The 20021-nt window shown below is 41.6% G+C and overlaps 2 protein-coding genes across 3 annotated transcripts in view; one reads left to right on the forward strand and one right to left on the reverse strand.

The window, feature by feature from the left end:
- Window positions 1-841: 841 nt before the first annotated feature.
- SRA1 (steroid receptor RNA activator 1) lies at window positions 842-5803 on the forward strand. Of its 2 annotated transcripts, none has more exons than XM_042466237.1 (5): window positions 842-1050; window positions 1231-1443; window positions 2576-2733; window positions 3946-4048; window positions 4303-5803. In XM_042466237.1, exons 1-5 carry the CDS (start codon window positions 1026-1028, stop codon window positions 4536-4538), a joined length of 735 nt encoding a protein of 244 aa, XP_042322171.1. In that variant the 5' UTR covers window positions 842-1025; the 3' UTR covers window positions 4539-5803. The 2 variants fall into 2 exon arrangements, with proteins under 2 accessions (XP_042322171.1, XP_042322170.1); XM_042466236.1 differs by having other exon boundaries at window positions 859-1050; window positions 3940-4048.
- Window positions 5804-9099: 3296 nt separating this feature from the next.
- The window catches only part of LOC121927557 (ankyrin repeat and KH domain-containing protein 1-like), an 86160-nt gene continuing 75238 nt past the window's right edge, over window positions 9100-20021 (reverse strand). The window contains 5 exon segments of the mRNA XM_042461250.1: window positions 9100-9631; window positions 10107-10271; window positions 15262-15437; window positions 17185-17427; window positions 18680-18901. Of these exon segments, the coding sequence (XP_042317184.1) occupies window positions 9572-9631; window positions 10107-10271; window positions 15262-15437; window positions 17185-17427; window positions 18680-18901 (866 nt within the window). The 3' untranslated portion in view covers window positions 9100-9571.

The raw sequence follows: 20021 nt of genomic DNA on the forward strand, positions 1-20021 counted from the left end.
TTTGGGATGTTATTGTACTGAATGGAAAGCTGTCTTTGATAGCGGACCTTGAAAAACAACAAGCTTTCCTTTACAATTTCAATAGGAAAGTGCTTATCCATCCAGCCTTATTTAATAGTATTTGCTAACTGCAATGGCTAACAAGGAAGCAGCAACCATGTACTGTACTTGGAAGAGGAGAGGAAGAGGCCTGGTTTGGCTGCCATACTATGGGGCTTCCTTCTGAAGCAGGTTTAGGATCCAAGCCATTGTGGGGAAAGTGGGGTGTGTGTGAATGTGAGAGAGAAGAGGGCAAAAGCAACCTTTCCTCCTGCTTTCACCAGTTGCCACAGAGCCAGCCTGGTACTGGTTTCACTGTTGGGCCCATGGTTTGAATCCACCCTTAAGCATAAAGCCCCACTGGGTGATGTTGGGCAAGTCACACTCTCTCAACCTCAGAGGAAGGCAAGGGCAAGCTACTTGCCAAGAAAGCCTCTTGACAGGGTGGGCTGCATCTGCACTGCAGAAACCATCCAGTATGAGGCTGTTTTAATTGCCCTGTTTCAGTGCTAGGGGATCCTGGGAACTGTTTGTTCTGGCGCCAGAGCTCTGACAGAAGGCTAAATGTCTCACAAAACAACTCCCAGGATGCCACAGCATTAGAGCCATGGCAGTTAAAGTGGGGTCAAACCCCATTATTTCTGCAGCCCTGGAAGCACAACAACAACAACAACCAAAAAAGGTGTTGAGAGGAGGGTGACTAAAATGGTGAAGGGTCTGTTTTTAAACACAACCATGGTGCTTGGATTGAGAGTTCCTGCATGGCAGAAGGGGGCTGGACTGGATGGCCCTTCTGCTTCCATGAGGAAGAGCCCTGACTGACTCTGGGCCTATGGCAACCCTATAGGCCTGGCAAACAATGGCAGCACATCCGGGTCCTTCCCTCCCTATCTCCCCAGCCGCCACGTCACACCGTTCCAAGCGGAGGCGGCAGGCAGAGCGAGGCCTTCGTCTTCCTCCTCCTCCTGGTCTCTGAGACAGAGGCCATGGCGGAGCTCTACGTCAAGCCCGGTAAGGAGCCCCTCTCTCCTGGGACGCCTTCCCCCTTCTGCTCAGGAGGAGCGCCCTCCATTTTAGCCTCAGAGGAGGAGGGCTGTTGTTGTTGTTGTTGTTTGTGTTGTCTACATGGCAACGCCCTCCATTTTGTGGTCCCTTGTATTCATCCTCCCTTCCTTCCTTCCTTTCTTGCAGGGAACCGTCAGAGGGGCTGGAACGACCCCCCTCAGTTCTCCTACGGCCTCCAGCAGCAGCAGCAGCTCCAGGCGCCCAGGGCCAAGAAGGGCGCCCCGCCCAGGCCTCCCCCGGCCCCAGAGGCGGCAGAAGGGGCGCAGAAGAGGACCACCACCACCACCACCAGCAGCCCCTCCACTGCAGCAGGGCCCCCTCGGCCCCCTCCAAGCCCAGGTCTCCAGGGCCTCTCTCTCTCCCTTCCTCCCCGCCCTCCTAGGAGAGTGGCTCGTAGTCACCAAGCTTCTTAGTCCTCCTTTTCCAGGACCCGCCCTCCATTTTGAGCATGGCTAAGAAGCATCATGGCATCCCAGACTTGGAAGGGATGCCCTACAAAAGGCCACCCAGTCCACCCCCCCTTTCTGCCATGACTAAATGCACCTGACTCAAGTATAGGAAAGCTCCTGCTGCCAACTTTTTTCCTTCAGTTAGTCTCAAAGGGGCTACAAGGTCTCTCTACTCCTGCCATGCAGCAACTCACTATCAACGCATCCCTGACAGACAGACAGATAGCTGAGGCTACTCCAACCCCCTTCTGCCAGGACTAAATGCACCTGAGGAAGTAGGCTTTAGTCTAGGAAAGATCATGCTGCCAACTTATTTATTTGCTATTTATTATTAAATATTTTATTATTTATTATTTCCAAGATGGATATCCAGCCTTTCTCCTGCAGTGGGACTCTCTTTCAGCTAGTCTCAAAGGAGCTATGAGGTCTCTCTACCCCTGCCATGCAGGAACTCACAATCAAAGCATCCCTGACCAATACACAGGAGCACACAGTCAAAGCATCCTTGACACAGGCAGACAGCTGAGACCTCAAGGGCCATCCAAGTCCAACCCCATTCTGCCATACAGAAACTCACAATCAAAACATCCCTGACGGACAGACAGATAGCTGAGACCTCAAGGGCCATCCAAGTCCAACCCCATTCTGCCATGCAGGAACTCACAGTCAAAGCACTCCCTGTGACAAATAGCCACCCAGCCTCTGTTTAAAGACCTCCAAAGAAGGAGGCACTGCCAAACAACTTTAACTGTCAGGAAGTTCCTCCTAATGTTGAGCTGGAATCTCTCTTCAGCATGAATTTATATTTGTATGAGTGTTTCAAGCTTTTATTTTGTAACATCCTACATTTTCCTTGAGGGCCCTACATTTTGCATGCTTTATTTAGACTTTATTTAGACCTTCATTCTGAAGTCCAAGCTTGGATTTTCTGTACTTATTCACAACTTACTATGTATTCACTAAAGTGGGTATATATGTTGATGGTATCTTTCTCCTGACCTGACTTATGCCTACCTTCCTAGCTGGGCTGCCAGTCTTCCCCCCGCGCCCTGCGGGTCTGCCTTCTACTCCTGGTCTGCCAGCTCCTTCTCTTGTCTCAGAGGCTGAAGAAGACTGTGATGTGGAAGACGTTCTTTCCCCTTTGAATGAGGCTCTGGGTAACTGCCGGAAAACTGTGCGGGTGAGTTATGCAGGCCTTTCTCACGGTTTCCTCATTTTTCTGCAGTAAAGGAAGTTCTTAGGTCTCTGTAGCTGCAGTTGTGGACTGCTTTGTTTGTTGGATTAGCCAGAGCAGCCTTCCCCAACCTGGTGCCCCCCTGATGTTGGGTGCACTGCCAAGCATCTGAAAGGCACCAGGATGGAGAAGGCTGAACTGAGCTGGGCTGTGCTCTTAGCCTACTGAGACATATTATTAGCGGCTGGTTGATTGATCTGTAAACAGAATGCAGGACTAAATAAACTTCATCTGATTCAGTATGGAATATCCCCTTGAGGATATTCTGTTGAAAGGCACATGCTGGCAGGGTCACATGAGTAGTGGACAGGGACACCTTATTTTAAACTGAAGTCACCCCATAGCTCCTGCAGATCTTTACCTTGGGACCTGGGAGGCCCTGTAACCTCCATTAACTATTAAGTGGTGATGGGGTGGGGTATCAGTTGCCGTGGTATCATCCAGACAGCATGGCAAGCTAAGTTTCACCATCATCCCTGAATACCTCTGGACCCTTATGGGCCCTCATGTATTAACAGATAAAATGGCAGGTGAGTAAGGCAGAGTAGTTACAGGGTGAAAATGGAAGAGCATTCTTTAATGGTGTTGTAGATGGGTCCATGAACATAAGTTATTTGAGAGGGGATTTATTTGGGAGTTACTTCAGCGGAATTGTTTTGTATTCTGATTATCTGAGTTCTTTGCATCTTATAGCCAGCTTCCTTTTCTTTTAACCCCACCAGTTTGCCTTCTGTGAATTGTATGTTTTCTTCCTTTCCAACCACCTCACGGCAACTATTTTGTGTATGGGCATGTGTCTTATGGCAGCCATTTCTTGCTGCTGCCCATAGTACATTCCTAGGACACCCATTGGCTCCAAAATGCTGGGGACTCCTGGTTTGAAAGGAGGCATGCGGTACGAGATTGTAATGGTGACTCAGTTCAGAAACTATGATTTGACATAATGTCTGTCAAACATAATGTTGTGTCAGACTACTGTCAATACATTTAGAGGTTGGAGGATGGAAAATGAAAGCAGGCAGATAGCTCATGAGCCACTGAAGGCATTTTGCCTACCTCCGCTCAGGAGGGGACCAAGGAGGTTGCTTTTTTGCTTTGGTTATAATTCCACGGGAATGGGGCATTGCTAATAAGTACTGTGTTTGTTTTCAGAAACAGGTTTGTGATGATATTGGCAAGCGCTTGTCAATTCTGCAGCAGATGTGGGAACAAGGCAAACTGTCTGCTCCTGTGAGAAAGGGAATGAGGATTCTGACACAAGGTGAGTAGCAATGGCAGGCTTTGGGGCTTGGCAGCAGCATCTCATTATGAACTTCATGTGCCATTCTCTGGCTTCTTTGCCTAACTGCTACAAGCAGAAGCACCACTGGAATAAAATTAGGAAAGACGCACGGGGAACAAAATCACACATTTCTGTCAGCTTAACAGTTTCCTTAGGGCTGGGTTTCCTTGAAGGAGTTGATTGGAAACCCTGTCTTGTAGGAGTTCTGAGAAGTACTGTCTTCTTCCTTTCAGAATTCAAGAGTCAGCGCTGGGATGCTGCTGATGAGATCCATCGCTCGCTAATGGTGGACCATGTCACTGAAGTGAGCCAGTGGATGGTGGGAGTCAAAAGGCTCATTGCAGAAACAAGGAACTTGCCTACAGAGGATCAAGCCACAGCAGATTATGAGCAGAAAGTTGAAACCTCTTTGGAGCCAGAATGTCAGCAAGATGAAGCTGAGCCCAGGGTCTTAGCTGTATCAAACTGAACCTCAATTTGGAGACAGCTTTGCACATTAAGGATTGATTTCCTACCCACAGCGGAGAAGGTGCTCTGTCTGCTAAGCACTGGTTTTCCTACTCGTTAGTTTTGCTGAGCAAAACTACACAAAGGAGACTCTTTCAAGTGAGCTACAGGAATCTCTGCAGTTTTTCAGCATCCACAGTGGTGCAGGATGAAAAGGCCAACTTCTCTTGCACTTATTCAAAATGGAAATGAACTGGGGACATAGCTGCAGAGATAAATGGAGCCTTACTGTACCACACTGGCAAATGTGTTAAGTTTATACATGCTACTAGTACAGAAGCCTGTCCCTGCTTCACCTTGCCACACTCCAAGTAAATACGAGTTGCTCCTGGTGACAATTGTCTACCTAGAATCCTTTACTCAAATTTGTGTGTTTTCAAGGAAATCTGTCCTCTATGAATGTCGTCATCAGTTCCCAGATAATTGTTATGTACCACTGGTGTCTGTTTAAATTTTTATTCTGCCCTCTACTAATTTAAACAAATCTAAATTTTACTAAAATGGCTACATTATAGAGAAATCTGCTTCCATCTTATTTTGCAATACTAAAGTAGACTTTAAATTTAATTGTGTTTAAACCTTTTACTCCACACACACACCCCTTACAACTAGTTGATATCTTTCTCATGCCTTTGTGACAACAAACTGAATTTGGACAGTGACAACTGCAGTGAGCCATCCAAGAATAAAAGAATAGGACTCTTTTGTAAGCTGGTGATAAATGGTATAGATTTATTTATTTTAAAACAACCTTCATGAACAGTTCGGCAAAGTGACCTGCTGTTAGCACGCCTTTTTACTGTCTTGAGCAAGTGGCTATATGCAACACCGCTGATGTGATCTCCCCTAGATTCTGATATTTCAAGTAGGAAATATTAAAAATTGCAAGTTTGTACTGTTGGCGTTACTAATTAGTGGAATCCGGCTGCTGTGATGATACTAGCCTTTGTGGTTTAACATTGTATGTATAAGGCATGCTAAAACAAGTCCCCAGATCTTAACACAAATAGGATTCTGACAGTGTGCACTAATGTGCAAGAGAAAAGTATATCTGAAGTAGGATCTAGCTAAGTTTCAATTTCCCTGTATGATTGGTTGGGTTACACTGGGGCCCTGCCATTTCATTACACTATTAGAAGAATTATACGTATCAGTGATTCCTTCTTCAGATGCCCACAGCTACTGTTTGTTAAGCTTTGTGTGATAAACGGAATTTGCAAAACATCCCGTGAACATTTTGCTCAAATCTGTTCTGACCTGATTACTTTTCACTGAAGCAGTTTTTATGGGTGAGTTTCATTTCGTTCAACTTGATGCTATAAACACAGCGCTTGGGGAAGAGAGGCCACCACTGGTTCATTAAACGTGTTGATCTTTATTGTTCATACTTGACAGAAGGTTGGTGAACTGAGTAGCAGAGATTATTGGTTTTAAAGAGGGTTGGATTCCAGCTCCTCTAAAATATGATCTCTTAAGAGTGCTTCTTCCAGCACTATAACAATTGCCCCGTTTTTAATGTTTATTTTAAAAATAAGATTTTAGAGCAATGAAACTGATTCATTCCTGTGTAGGTTCAGGTCTGGTTTAGGGAACAGAAACAAAACAAACAAGGTTCATTTATATACCGCTTCATACCGCCTAAGCAGTGTCTAAGCGGTTTACAACTGTAAGCTGTTTACAACAGCTTTGGTGGATACCTACACAGGGAGCTTCATGAGAAAGAGCGTTCTACTGGATCTCTCACCTGCATCACAGAATCCTTTAAGGCTGAGCTGAGACTTGGGGCACATTTTTATGGTGTTTACTGACATGTTTGGTAGCTAGGATTTTTTTTTTTAATAAAAGGAAAAATAGTGGTCTGATGACATTCAGGGGTAGCTGTGTTTAAGCTGTGTTAAGAAATACAAACAAAAATTCATCAGTGATAACCTTATTGGTCAACTGAAATGCACAATATACTTGAGCCCATGGAGCTTTGAAAGCTTGCAACAAGTATATTGTGCATTTCGGTTGACCAATAAAGTTGTCTGATGAATCTCTCATGCATTTCATCACAATAGTTAAGTATGAAGTCTAGAATATAATTAGACCAAGCCAATATCTGTCTTTGTTTGGCTATAAACAATTACAGGAAGCCACCAATAGCGCTTCTCCTAAGAGCAGGAGCCACAAAGAGCCCAGGTGTGTAATCTTGGTCGATGCATTTTCTAAATGGTGCTTGAAAGGCCATAAGCCTTTGAGACAACTGAGGAGGCATTACCCACAACACTTGAGATAAGGGAACAGAGGCAGCAGTTGCAGAAAAGCACGATGGAAAGAAAAATCAAAATAATGGAATTACAGAAGATGAGAAGGAAAATTGATTATTGAAAAGGAATTAAGTAGAAAGACAGGAGTGCTAAGAGGATCAAAGCTCTAGATTGTGCCAAAATAAGTCCAGTGCACAAAACCCACCTGTGATGTAAAGAGATGTCAAATAGTAATGTCATTGTACAATACACTTTTACCAAGATTATAAGGCATCAGTTCCATAACTGCCATGGGATTACAACAGATTTGTATCATTTAATCTGAGGAGAAGGTTGTTCACTGGTCAGCAAGTATGTTTGTTGTTGGGTCACTCTGTGAAGGGAACAGACCATTTTGCCATACACCAAATGCATGAAAGATAGGTTGTTGCATTTAGGAAACCATTTTAAAAACACACTAGGCATCTTGATGGCCACTGTATAAATTAAATACAATTGCTGAAGTACAATGGACCCCTCCCAGCCAGGAGGGTTTAGTTCTGTCCCCATCCTCTGCGGATGGGAAAAATGTGTATGGTTGTGCACCATATTACAGTCATCTCTTCATATTTGTGGTTTTTGTATTTGCGGATTTGATTATTCACGGATTTCATTAATATGTTCTCTCTAGGACTGTCTAGGTCTTCCAGTGCTACTCTGTGGTCGACTTTAAAAGTTGCACTGAAAGACCATTTGTAGCTACTCCATTGCCATTCTATGGTCAGTGTATGTTGGACATTGACCACAGAGTTGCACTGGAGGATCTAGAGATTCCTAGAGAGGTGTCCTCTCAGGTAAAAACAGTGTTTTTGTTATTTGTGGTTTTTCCATATTCACGGGGGTCTTGTTCCCCTAACCCTTCATGTCTCCACAGCATTGTATCTCTCTACAGCCCACAAATACACCATTTTATTTTATATAAACAACCTGATTTCTGCACAGGAGATCTCCAGGGAGTCCTCCAGCTGCCAGCTTCCAAGCCATTGTCACTCCGGATTGTTCATTCCTGTCTATCTCCAACCACACATATATACATACTATAAGTTTCAAGTTTTGGAACATTTTATACCAAATAATCCTGGGAGCATTTTTAAAGCCTTCTGTAATTTAGAATTTAGAACACACTGGATATTATCATTTGTTAAATAATATGGACAAATGTATGGTATCCCTCTTGCTGCTACCACTATTTACTTAGCAAACATATAATGAGCAGGTGATACGTTTGCAGAACATTTTTCTAGCTGACAAGTTTATTTTTCAGGCCAGTAATGGTGATAGACCTCCCCTCCACTATCTGTATTCTATTATTTGTACTGTTCATTTTACAAATGCCTTTAACTGTAAGCAAATACATCTATGTTTAGAGCTGGAACCAGGAAGTATTTGTCAAACTTTAAAAGAATATAAATTCTATTCTGAGATAAATTATAATGGCAATTAAAAAGCTTCAGATGTTTCGAGTTTTCATTTTAAGACAACCCTTTCCTACAGTGGTGAATGATGTCCAATGAATAAACCTTTTTAGTTACTGATGCTGACAAGCTATTACAGCCTTCCAGTGTATCCACACACCTTTCCAGTCTGAGACGTCTCTGACTTTCTGCATCTTGCCTGCCACGATTTTAGTGCAAAGGCAGGGCAATAGATGTTATGCTGAGGTACTGTGATGGGATATGCAGTGACACAATGTTTGTAAGGATGTGATTATCACATCTGTGGATGGCATGATAACAAAGAAGGGGAGGTAGTCTAGGCTCAAGATTGTCTGAAGGAACAAGGAGGGGCCTGAATGGGAAATGAGAGAACCAAACTGTTTTGGGTTTGTAACAAATGAGTGCTTAGCCTGTCAGTAATTATGTGTGCCTTTAATGAGGGCATACTAATGCTGTTTAGTTCTGAAAAAGAATGTCTCTGGTATGGACCTATAGTTACTGAATAAATGTTTGCTGAGTTTTAATTACTGAAGCCTGAATTTCTAAACTTGGTTAACTGCTGGACTTGAAACTTTCTAGCAAACATTGGAAAATTTAACAGTATGGAGAGCAGAGTTTCATTTAGGGATATTTCTCAAAACCTCTAAGATATATTAAAAAATTTGAAAGCAATCACTGAAAGTACAAATACAAAAAAGTATAATCTCTGAATATTCAGAATCTGAATAAGGAATGCTACTGAGCACTTCCATTCAATATCCGTCCACAATATATCATCAATATTAGTACACAAAGCCTATAATGTTCATCTTTTTATTGAATATTCAGGTAAATATTTCACATTAATACAGGCTACATAAAGTAGAGCCACTATACGACATGAAATTTACTCAACGTTTTTCCTTTTAAGTATGTAAACAATTATACATGTATTTACCACCCTAAAAGGTTGAAATCATGTAATCATCTAGTTCTCTGCTGCATACAAGTAGCATTCAGTAGTGTTTAGCCAAAAGCACTAGGTTCATCCGATTTTGAGTTCAAAATGGCTAAACTAACTGGAGAACAGAATCAGTTGAATAGGTAACTCATTTTGTTCTTACACAATGGGCAAACAAGTTTTTCTTGTCATAGCCCACAGAAAAAAAATGCTTAGTTAGGCACATTTAAAAAATTCCCAAGTTCTTCCAAGATCATAGGTTTCTCCAAACAAGGCTTAAAAAAAAAGAAAGGAAAAAAAGAAAAGAAAAGAAAATGTAGGCCCTCCTAAGTCAGTTGACGTATTTGAGGTGCATGTTTCCAATGTGAGGTGCCCAGGTACCAGGCCAAATCTACAACAGGAGAAACATAGAGGAAGTTAATTTCAGGGTTATAGAGTATATAGAGTATTGTCCCTGCAATGACCTAATTAACTTCAGTGGGGCAGAAATCCTAAAATCTAGTAAATTATAGGTTGGCCCTAACACAGAAGTGACCAAATGTTAAAGCCCCATTTGCAGATATTCCTTCATCAGATCACATTCTAACATCACTCATTAGCTCATGTCCTTCACTTTGATCTTCAAGAGCACATGGGGTTTTGCTTATTATTTCATGAGCTTAACCTCAAGAACTAAACTTAAAATTTTACCTGTAGCATACAAGTTACGCACGCACGCACACACGGAGCTAAAGCATATTTGTAGGAAAATTTAGCATGAAAGTGGAAAAACTAGAAGCTTGTTGTGTTCTCACAAGGTTTTAATTTTATTATTTAAGGCAAAGCCTGACATTTGGACAGTACAAGAAAGTGGTTAATTACTGCACCTGCTGAGCATCAGTACATTCTGTTGAACTTTGGACAACTTTTATCATGGGGTTCCATGCTGGATCTGGAGTATGTAGTCCATTAAAAAGTGGGCCGCCTGATCCATCAGCTAGCTGAGGATGAGAAGGTACGATAGTGCCTCCATACATGGAAATTGGTAGGCCCTAAAATAGAAGAGACATCAATTTATAGCAAAACACAGCACAGAACCAGACATACAGAATAGTATTTATTGTATTTATAGTAATTTAAGGGTGTGGTGCCATGAACGTTTTTGCAAGACATTTTCCATTTCTAAACCCCCCAAGTTCAGTTCATCTTTATTATGGTCATAGATCAGCACAGGCAAAAGGGGATACAGAATTTTAAAAAAAGATAAAAGCAAAGTAAAAAACACAGGTTAAAAAAAGTATTTAAAATATCCTTTTAGACTCCAGAGTACACAGGAATCTAAAAGGATTTTTTTAAAGGTTATTTTAAAAACTGTTTTTAACCTATGTTTTTTACCTTCTTTTGTTCTCATGAACTGGACTGAGCATTTTTCATTTCTTTCAGTAACACTCCTGTGGGACACTGGGAAAATTCTATAGCACTTCAGAAAATCTTGACCATTGACGACTGACCACTGGCTAGTCAACCCATGTGCTGCATCCTAAGAATTAAGTATGCGTGTCATCATATAATTTAAAACCACATTTTCAATGTAAATGCCTCTTGTAAACACTGGCCAGATAATTTATGTAATCTGGGTGGTATTATTATTCAACTTTATTTATATACTGCTGTAGATTTACACAGTATTTTTAAAAAGCATGTTAACTTCCTATCAAACTCAACAGAACAGTCCCCAAATGTCTGTCTATCTCAAGCAATCCTTCTCTCAATTAAGTTTTCCTTCTTTAGCATGATAAATCTGGTTATTCCAGTAACGTTCAAGAAATCCATTATAGTTTTTAAGGGCTTTCCGAGGTGGGGAAAATGTGCCAAAGCTGATGTCTACTTGTTTTCAACATCTCCTGAGAAAAGATAACAACAGGGATCTGAATCAGAGCAGAGGTAGGGCAAGGTGTGTAAGGGTACAGATAACCAATGGGAGAATTACAGTTACAAGTAAGCAACCTTTTCTTCTTTTTCAGCTCTAACATTTTTAAGGGAGAAGTCACCTTCTTCCAGACAAAATGTGTGGAAAGATGGAAAGGCTTTTAATTGGAACAACAGAAGATGAAAAAGTTTTCCTCTTTTGGATACAGAAGATGTTGCAGCCTGTGGTACTAAGAGAGGCACTGATATCAATCAGTCCAAGGATGATACTGACATAGATGTTACAGAGGCCAAATTCTGGGTCTGCATTGTCCATCTCCTTCTCTTCAGTTCTATAGAAGCATCAGACTTTGAGTGTAGTTGGGGCAGAGAAGAGAGAACTAATAAACACCATTTGGTCAACTACTTTTAGACACTGTTTCCAACAATGGCAGAATTGAAAGATATAGCTGTGTTAGTCTGCTGAATCAGTACAGTATGTAGAGAGATCTTGTAGCAACTTTGAGACTAACTAAAGAAAGAAGTCGGCAGCATGAGCTTTCGTAGACTTGTCTACTTCCTCAGATGCATTTGTCCACTTCATCAAAGTGGAGCTCAGACTGCCAACTTCTTTCTTTAGTTAGTTTCAAAGGTGCTACAAGATCTCTCTGTTTTTTGGTGGGTTTTTCGGGCTATGTGGCCATGTTCTAGAAGATTTTCTTCCTGACGTTTCACCACCATCTATAGCTGGCATCTTCAGATAATGCTTTGCCTGGAAAAATTGGGTGCTTATATACTGTGTGAGCCTGGGAATGCAGTAGTGATTTGCATGTGTATTGTTCTGTGTTGATGGCTGGCCTCAGCCTTGGAGGCTAATGCAAACGAGGATTAATGTCTGCTAATTGGTGATCATTAGTCCCTGACTCTGAATGGTTTCCCATTTGCATTTGTGGAGTCCTCATTTTGCTATTCCTCAGGACTGGTAGCCAAATTTTGTTCACTTTAAGGGTTTCTTCTTTCCGGCTGAAATTATCCAGATGTTTGTGGATTTCAATGGCTTCCCTGTGCATCCTGACATGGTAGTGGTTGGCATGATCCAGAATTTCAGTGTTTTCAAATAGTATTTTATGCCCAGGATGGTTTGTGGCATGTTCTGCTACTGCTGATTTTTCTGGCTTGGCCCAGTCTGCAGTGTCTCTCGTGTTACTTGATTCTTCTTTGCACACTGTGTTTGGTGGTCCCTATGTAGACTTGTCTGCAGCTGCATGGTATGCGGTAAACTCCTGCGGCTGTGAGTGGGTCTCTCTGGTCCTTGGCTGAGCGAAGCATTTGCTGGATTTTCTTCATCGGTTTATAAACCATTTGAAGGTTGTGCTTCCTCACCACTTTGCTTATTCTGTCTGTGACTCCTTTGATGTATGGTAAAAATACCTTCCCCTTTGGATGGCTGCTTGTCTTCACTCCTCTGGGTTTTCCTGGGGCTGACAGCCCTTCTGATGTCTGAGCTGGAATAACCATTAGCCTGTAGAGCCCGGTCCAAGTGCTTCAGTTCATCTTCCAAGAAGTGGGGTTCCCAGATGTGTTTTGCTCAGTCTACCAGTGTTTTGATTGTGCTCCTTTTTTATCCTGGGTGATGGTTGGAGTTCTTGGGCATGTCTCGGTCTGTATGTGTGGGTTTTCTGTATACTGTGTGACCCAAATGTTGGTTCGGTTTGTAGACGACTAGGACATCCAAGAATGGCAGTGTTCCTTCCTTTTCTTTTTCCATAGTGAATTGGATGTTGGGGTGGATGTTGTTCAGATGGCTCAGGAACACAGCCAGATCTTTTCTCCATGGCTCCAAATGGTGAAAGTGTCATCCACGTATCGGAACCAAGTTGTGGGCTTTTTCGGTGCTGTTTCCAGGGCTTGCTTTTCAAAGTGTTCCATGTAAAAGTTTGCTATCACAGGGCTTAGAGGGCTTCCCATTGCTACCCCATTTCTCTGTTCGTAAAATCTATTGCCCCACTGGAAATAGCTTGTGGTGAGGCAATGTTTGAACAGGGCTGTGATGTCTTCTGGAAAAATCTTTTGGATGAGTATCATGCTGTCAATTATGGGGACTTTGGTGAAGAGGGAGATCACATCAAAGCTGATTAATATGTCTCCAGGTTTTAGTTCAAGGTTATTGATTTTCCTATGAAGTGAGCTGAGTCCTTGATGTAGTGGGGGGTCTGCCCTATATGGGTTTGTAATTGTGTGGCCAGAAACTTAGCCAAGTCATATGTGGGGGATCCAATAGCACTCACTATGGGTCGGAGTGGAATGGAATCCATGTGGATCTTGGGAAGTCCATCGAGTCTTGGTGGGTGAGCCTCAGATTTGCACAAACTTTGTCTTGTGGTTGGCTGAATTGGGGAGTTTTTGATCAGGGTGTTCGTTTTTCTGGTAATTTTGCTGGTTGGGTCTTGTTTCAGCTTTCTGTATATTGTAGGATCCAGGAGTTCTTTGATTTTTTGTTTGTATTGTTCTGTATCCATGATTACTGTGGCATTGCCATTGTCTGCTGGGAGAATGATTTTTGGATCCGAATTGAGGTCCTTGATGGCTTTTCTTTCTTTTTTGGTTATGTTGCTGGGAGGTGGTTTTGCCTTGTGCAGAATCCTTGCTGTTTCCCCTCTTATCTCTTCTGCTTCCTCCTCTGGGAGATGGTGGAGGGCGGATTCCACCTGGGCAATGATGTCTTCAACAGGGATTCTGGTGGTGGTTACTGCAAAGTTGCCTCCTTTGGCCAGGATGGATGTTTCCTCATTTGAAAGTTGCCGCTGTGTGAGATTGATGATGGTCCGTGATGTATCCAATACGGGTTTCAGCTGGTTTTTATGGCATTTATTTGTCTCTATATACTGTTTCCAACAATGTTGGCTGGATGGCCATCTGTTGGGGATGCTTTGATTGAGATTTCCTGCATGGTGGGGGGTTGGATTGGATGGCCCTTGTGGTCTCTTCCAACTCGATGATTCTATGTAAATTAAGTTGGGAAAGACATTTTTTGGCAAGGCCTGAGACATGAAGCCCCTGCAGTTATTGTATTGTTGGACTTTATATTCCTCATCTGAACAGACACTCAAGAGTGTTTGTCAGAAAGACAGATTTTTGTCCCACAAGAGGAGCAAAGTTTAAAGATAGAAGTAGAGGCCATAAAAATAGAAGAAAAGAAGGTCAGAAGTACAGGGAAGGAGAGTATATATATATATATATATATGTGTGTGTGTGTGTGTGTGTATATATATATATTAATATATAATATATATGGAATATTAATTAAGAGACCAGAAATAAGAACAAAAATAATGAGGAGAAAGAAGGAGATTGCTATTCAAGAGTACACTCCAAGTGCTACTGCTGTTGTGGTGGATGGAGAGAAACTGAAGTGAGAGCAGCATTGGCGGTATGGAGCATGCTCTGTTGGAGGAAGAGTGGGAGAATTTGGTACTCAGCTCTGGAACATTCCAATCAAGGCTCTGCACAGGAACAAGACTCCATGTGTGTGAGGCAGAGGCCACAAAGAAGAACATCTGTTAGGAAACACCTGCCAGCCAAAGACAAGGCTGAACTTAGTGGTAGATGGGGTCAGAGTCAAAAGTAGATGAGCCTACTTCTTTTTCTGTTATGTTTTGCCATTACTCCATATCTAGCAGACTGCTGAGGAAGGTACACATTGCCCTTGCAGAGGTTTGAACTCAGGAGATCAAGTCAAGGGGGGAATTCAAATACAGAGTCTTCCCTACTCTCCATTTCTGCCCTAGACATTCACCAATCCACCACTTTTCTTTTAAAATGGTATTTTGCAGCCATTGCTCTAATACGGACTGGAATATTCTGATGGGGGGAAAAGTCTTATTTTAATTCCATAGTGTACCAAGCATTGACAGGAAACTACAAAGTCTCCAAAGCTCACAGACAGAAGATTGCCATCTACAAGTTTCCAGTAAGAAAACCCATAGACATACAGTATAAAGAATGTTACTAAAATAAAAACACATAGTTAAAGGTAAATATGGCTTACATTGTAGCAACTATACTGGCTGTATGTATTGTATGTTGCAAGAGGGGAGGTGTATGTACATGAAGGGGAAAAAAATGAAAGCATACTTTAGAGAAATCCACAAAGCTGTTCGGCATTGGCTGCTGGAACATGTTTGAGGGAGCTACTATTCCAGAGTCATCTCTCTCCATTGGCTGATGCTGGGAGAAGGTGCCTGGATCTGACAGCTGCTGATGTACTGGATGATTTCCCATTACAGGCTGTGACCAACCTGACAAACCTTCTAGAAAGAAAATAAATTGTTTGTTTAAAGATCATATAAGTATGGAATTCATTTCACATATTATTAGTTTCATCTTTCATTTCATCAAAAAGCTAAATGTGTCATTGCAGTCCACTCCTGACAATTTTGTTCAGCTTCTCCAAATCTAGACAAATTGCCCCATAAAGTTTCTAATGACCGAAAATTCAAATGGTAAAATTCAAGGATTTATTCTATTTCTAGAGTGTGTGTTCTGTTGATTGATCAACCATCTTCCATGAATCCCTGCTCTTTGACAAGTTTAGGAACTCGGCAGCTGTCATGTTCACATTAGATTACTTGCCTATCTAGCCCAGTATTATCCACTCTGACTAGCAGCTTTTCTTCAGTTTGAGGAAGACAGGTTCTGTTATTTAAGATCCTTTCAAATGGAAAAACCAGCAACTGATACTTTGGAGCATGTGTTCTTCTAAAGCGCTATGTTCTCTTTTCCCCTTTGACATCCTTCCAATCTTTCCAGTCATCATTTCTTTTTCATGTTCTGACATCTCAAGCCAAATATACTGTTAATAGACTGCACTTGCAAACACACTAAGTTTTAAGTTGAAATTTAGTCCCTGATTTCCTTCCAACAATGCCAACTGCTCAAGACAAAAACTGCTATTTCAAGTGCACATTTACTTGCCCCTTTAGAACGTAAATTGTTATAGCAATATTATGGGACAAAACTCCACTAGCAAGTTTTCCTCCCTATCCTTTCTATGCAGTCTGACCTCTGCATCTCAGAAGGTATCTTTTTTCCCTTCTCATAGTGCAGTAGTTGTCAAACCTGTGTCCACTTCATTCTCAGCATCTTGAAGATGCCTTTTGTATCTCCTTATATTAATCTGTTCTCATCCAAATTATTGCTAAATTCTTCCAAGAAAGATCTTCTTACCTTGTTGACTATCTTTCCAATTACCTAAAATGTTTCTTCTAAACTTGCTGTCTCTTTTCTATATCAATCACTCTTTCCTACATTGAGTCCTGGGGAGCCTCACACAAACATTTCGCTTTGGAGCTCTTTTCTTGGAGCTATTCACATCTCCTTTAATGATGCAGAACACTGCTATCCTTTGATACCATGTCTCACCTACATCCCCCTCACCTTCTGCCATTTAAGAGCCCCCTTTCCCCGAAGAGATCAATTTACAATAAATCGTAGCAGTAATTTAATTTATAATTAAGTTGAATAATCAATTTGATATTAAAATTAATGAACTGGCTATTTGTTGCAAATGCAAATGAGAAATCTCCCAGAGTCAGGGGCTCCCCAGCAGACAATGAGCACTAATCAAGCAGACACTAATCCTCTTTTGCATACCCTCCCAGCCTGAGGCCTGCCATTAGCAACAGAACAATACACACGCAAATCACTCCTGCCTTCCCAGGTCACACAACAACTCTTTTCCAGGCAAGCATTCTCTGAAGATGCCAGCCACAAATGCTGGCGAAACGTCAGGAAGAAACTCTTCTAGAACATGGCCACATAGCCCGAAAAAACCACAAAAAAACCTACCTTTCAGTGATATGGAATGCCTATCAGTGAAGTACTGAACTTGCTTAATAATAGCAGATTCTTTATGAAACATTCAGCTCAAATAACCAAACCGAAAACTGTCTAAACATATATTTTACTCTTCTCTCCCATTTATCCTTAAAGGATGTGTCCCCTTTGGCTATTAAACATTATTTTTACCTTTTAAGATCTTTTCTTTAGCACACGCACCTGAAACATTGTTAACGCCGAATGACCAGATACCACTGTGTCCAACAGGAGCTGTGAAATTAGTTCCCAAGGGGGTAGGGGTGACAGCACCTCCTTGTCTAATTCTAGCCAGTCTTTCTGTTCCAATAGGTGGCGGCACCTTACGATCTTGATTTGTGCTTCCTGACTTTGGCTGACCCGGTGCAGAAGCCGCTGCGAGAGGCGAAGATGATCCCGAGGAAACTGATGGAATAGGAGATTCACCTGATGAAAAAATAGTTCTCTCGCTTTATTACATATGAAATGCTCAGTTACCTTTACTGTTTTAGGGAGCTGATTCCTTTCCCCCGCCCTACCTTTTTTTCATTCTTCTACACACACATTTCACATAATGCTATGATGACTGTCAAGGGAAGGGGAGCCTTAGGTCTCCTCTCCTCTGTGATTACCTTACTGATCAACTGTTTAGGAGTAGAAGAGACCAAAGGGCTTAATGGTAGGACTGCAGAGGCCAAGTCCAGCCTACTGATCAGTCTTTTCTCTTCTCTCATGATCATCAGCATCAATTTTTTAAAATTCCTGCATCGTTTAGGAGAAACTATCTCAATTGCTTAGTCTTCCTTTACCATCTTCCAGAGATGGAATCAGATGGCTCCATAGTTTAAATAATTTATTACGTTCAGGTTCAATATGACTGAACAGTGACCAAAACGACAAACTTGTTTCCCTTTCTCCATTTCCCAATTCTGAGCTTAAAAAAGAGGTAAAGAAAGAGATGAGGCATATGTAATCGTAATGACCATCAATTCATTTTTCAAACTGCAAAAGAACAATCCAGTCTGGACAAATATCTTACAGTAAATGTAAATATACAGCACAGCAAGATTCAACTAGCAAGATTTTGTCCTACACAAAAATATCTCAAATCACAGACTAGAGATTTGTTTTTAAAGCCTGTAAAAAGCCTGGGTTTAAACTAAACGTGACCTGCAGTTACATGAATCTTTCCCTCTTTTTAAAAACAAACAAATGCTGCCATGGATTCTTAAAAGAAAAAAAGAAAAAGAAAAAAGGGTGGGGGGAGCCAAACTGAACAGTGTGATGGGAAATGTATCCATATTTCCCAATACAGAAGTAGCAATTAAAACAGATTATCATAGAACCATAGAGTTGGAAGCGACCGCAAGGGCCATCCAGCCCAAACGCCTGCCATGCAGGAACTCTCAGTCAAAGCATTCTGTAGATGGGGAGACAGTGGAGAACAGTTAAGTAGTCTCCACCGGCTTCTTTCCTTGTTATTTGTCTAGTCAAATGATTTCATGGGAGGGAGGTAGTCATATGACTGCATGTCTTATTTAGTTTGGTCCTCAAAATGCCACTTTAACTTTGGCCTGCCCTTTGGATGCCATTTTAACTAGGCAGTAATTTCCAGTCTTTGAATTCCCTCAGTTTCCCTAATCAACAAGCTAAGCAATTATCTTTGTTAAATTCATACAGCCAACAAAAAGGTCAATACCAACAGACTGAAGAGTTGAATTAGACAGACCCCCAAAGCTCCTACATGAATTTGTAGCACTTGTCCAAGGATGTGGTGAAAAATGCTGTCTGTTAAAGCTGGGAGTCCCAACAGGTGCTGGCCCTTGAAGATAAACCCGTGCTCCTTGAATATTTGCTGAAAAACCTGCCATAGGCGCTGAAGAATTTGAGGAGCTGTTGGATGGATCTAGAGAAGGTAAGCCTAAAATTAATACAATTATGTCTGAGCAAATAACCCCAGAGCACCAGAAAGACTTGGCTTGCTATCCAACTACACTAAGAACTTCTCACCAGTCATTACAATCATGTTCAGAGGACAGAAGCCCAAAAGTGTAGAAGCAGCTGTGAGGCAGACAGCGTGGGGTTTTATATATCTGGAGAGAAATGATCTGAGGGTTTTCTTTCTATTTTGGGAAAATAAATCTGGAGATGCTTTAGAAGGTTGGGATTTTTTTTGGGGGGGGGGGGAGGTAAATATTGGAGAAGCAAGGTTGTCTTTCTGTTTTGGTATCAAAGGACTATGTTTGACTTTTAATCTTATCAGTTTGCTTTTCTGTGAAATGAGATTTTTCCCCATCAATAGGAAATGGGAAATTAGCAGTAAAAATTTCTTCCATTTCTTGTTAACATTTTATATAGAAAGGGATCTTGTAGTGCTTTTGAGACTGAGAGAAAGAAGTCTGTAGCATATGTTTTTGTAGAATCTGTCTGCTTCATCAGATGTATGGAGTGCAGAACCTAAGGATATTCATACTAAGGGACAGGCAAGGTGTGGCATCATTGAAATGTCTGTCCATGGGTACTTCACTCCATATGTCCAATGAAGCAGACTGTGTCTATGAAAGCTTATGCAACAAATGTCATTCTCTTAGCTAGTCTCAAAGGTGCTACAAGATCCCTCTGTATACTGATACAGAATAACACAGCTATGTCTTTGAATATAATGGTAAATTTTGTAAATGCCTATGCCCCATGGCAGACATGTTCTTGATTCTTCCTATGATGGATATTTGATAATGGTGTCCACAGCTCGCACTGAAAAATTAAAAATCGTCCCCACAGGCTATAAGAATCTGAAGACCGTTTATGTACATCACTTGCTAAAATTCAAAGACATAGCCATTTTAATCTGGAAAATCAGTATGCAAAGGGATTTTTTAGCACCCTTGAGAATAACTCAAAGAGAGAAATTGGTAGCATGAACTTTTGTAGTCTTGAGCCTACATGCATCTGAAGAAGTAGGCTCAAGTCTACAAAAGTTCATGTACCAGCTTCTCTTTTTCTGTTAGTCTCAAAGGTGCTACAAGGTCACTTGCTAAGTA

This window comes from Sceloporus undulatus, chromosome 4, assembly GCF_019175285.1.
Source record: "Sceloporus undulatus isolate JIND9_A2432 ecotype Alabama chromosome 4, SceUnd_v1.1, whole genome shotgun sequence".
Classification (NCBI taxonomy): Eukaryota; Metazoa; Chordata; class Lepidosauria; order Squamata; family Phrynosomatidae; genus Sceloporus; species Sceloporus undulatus.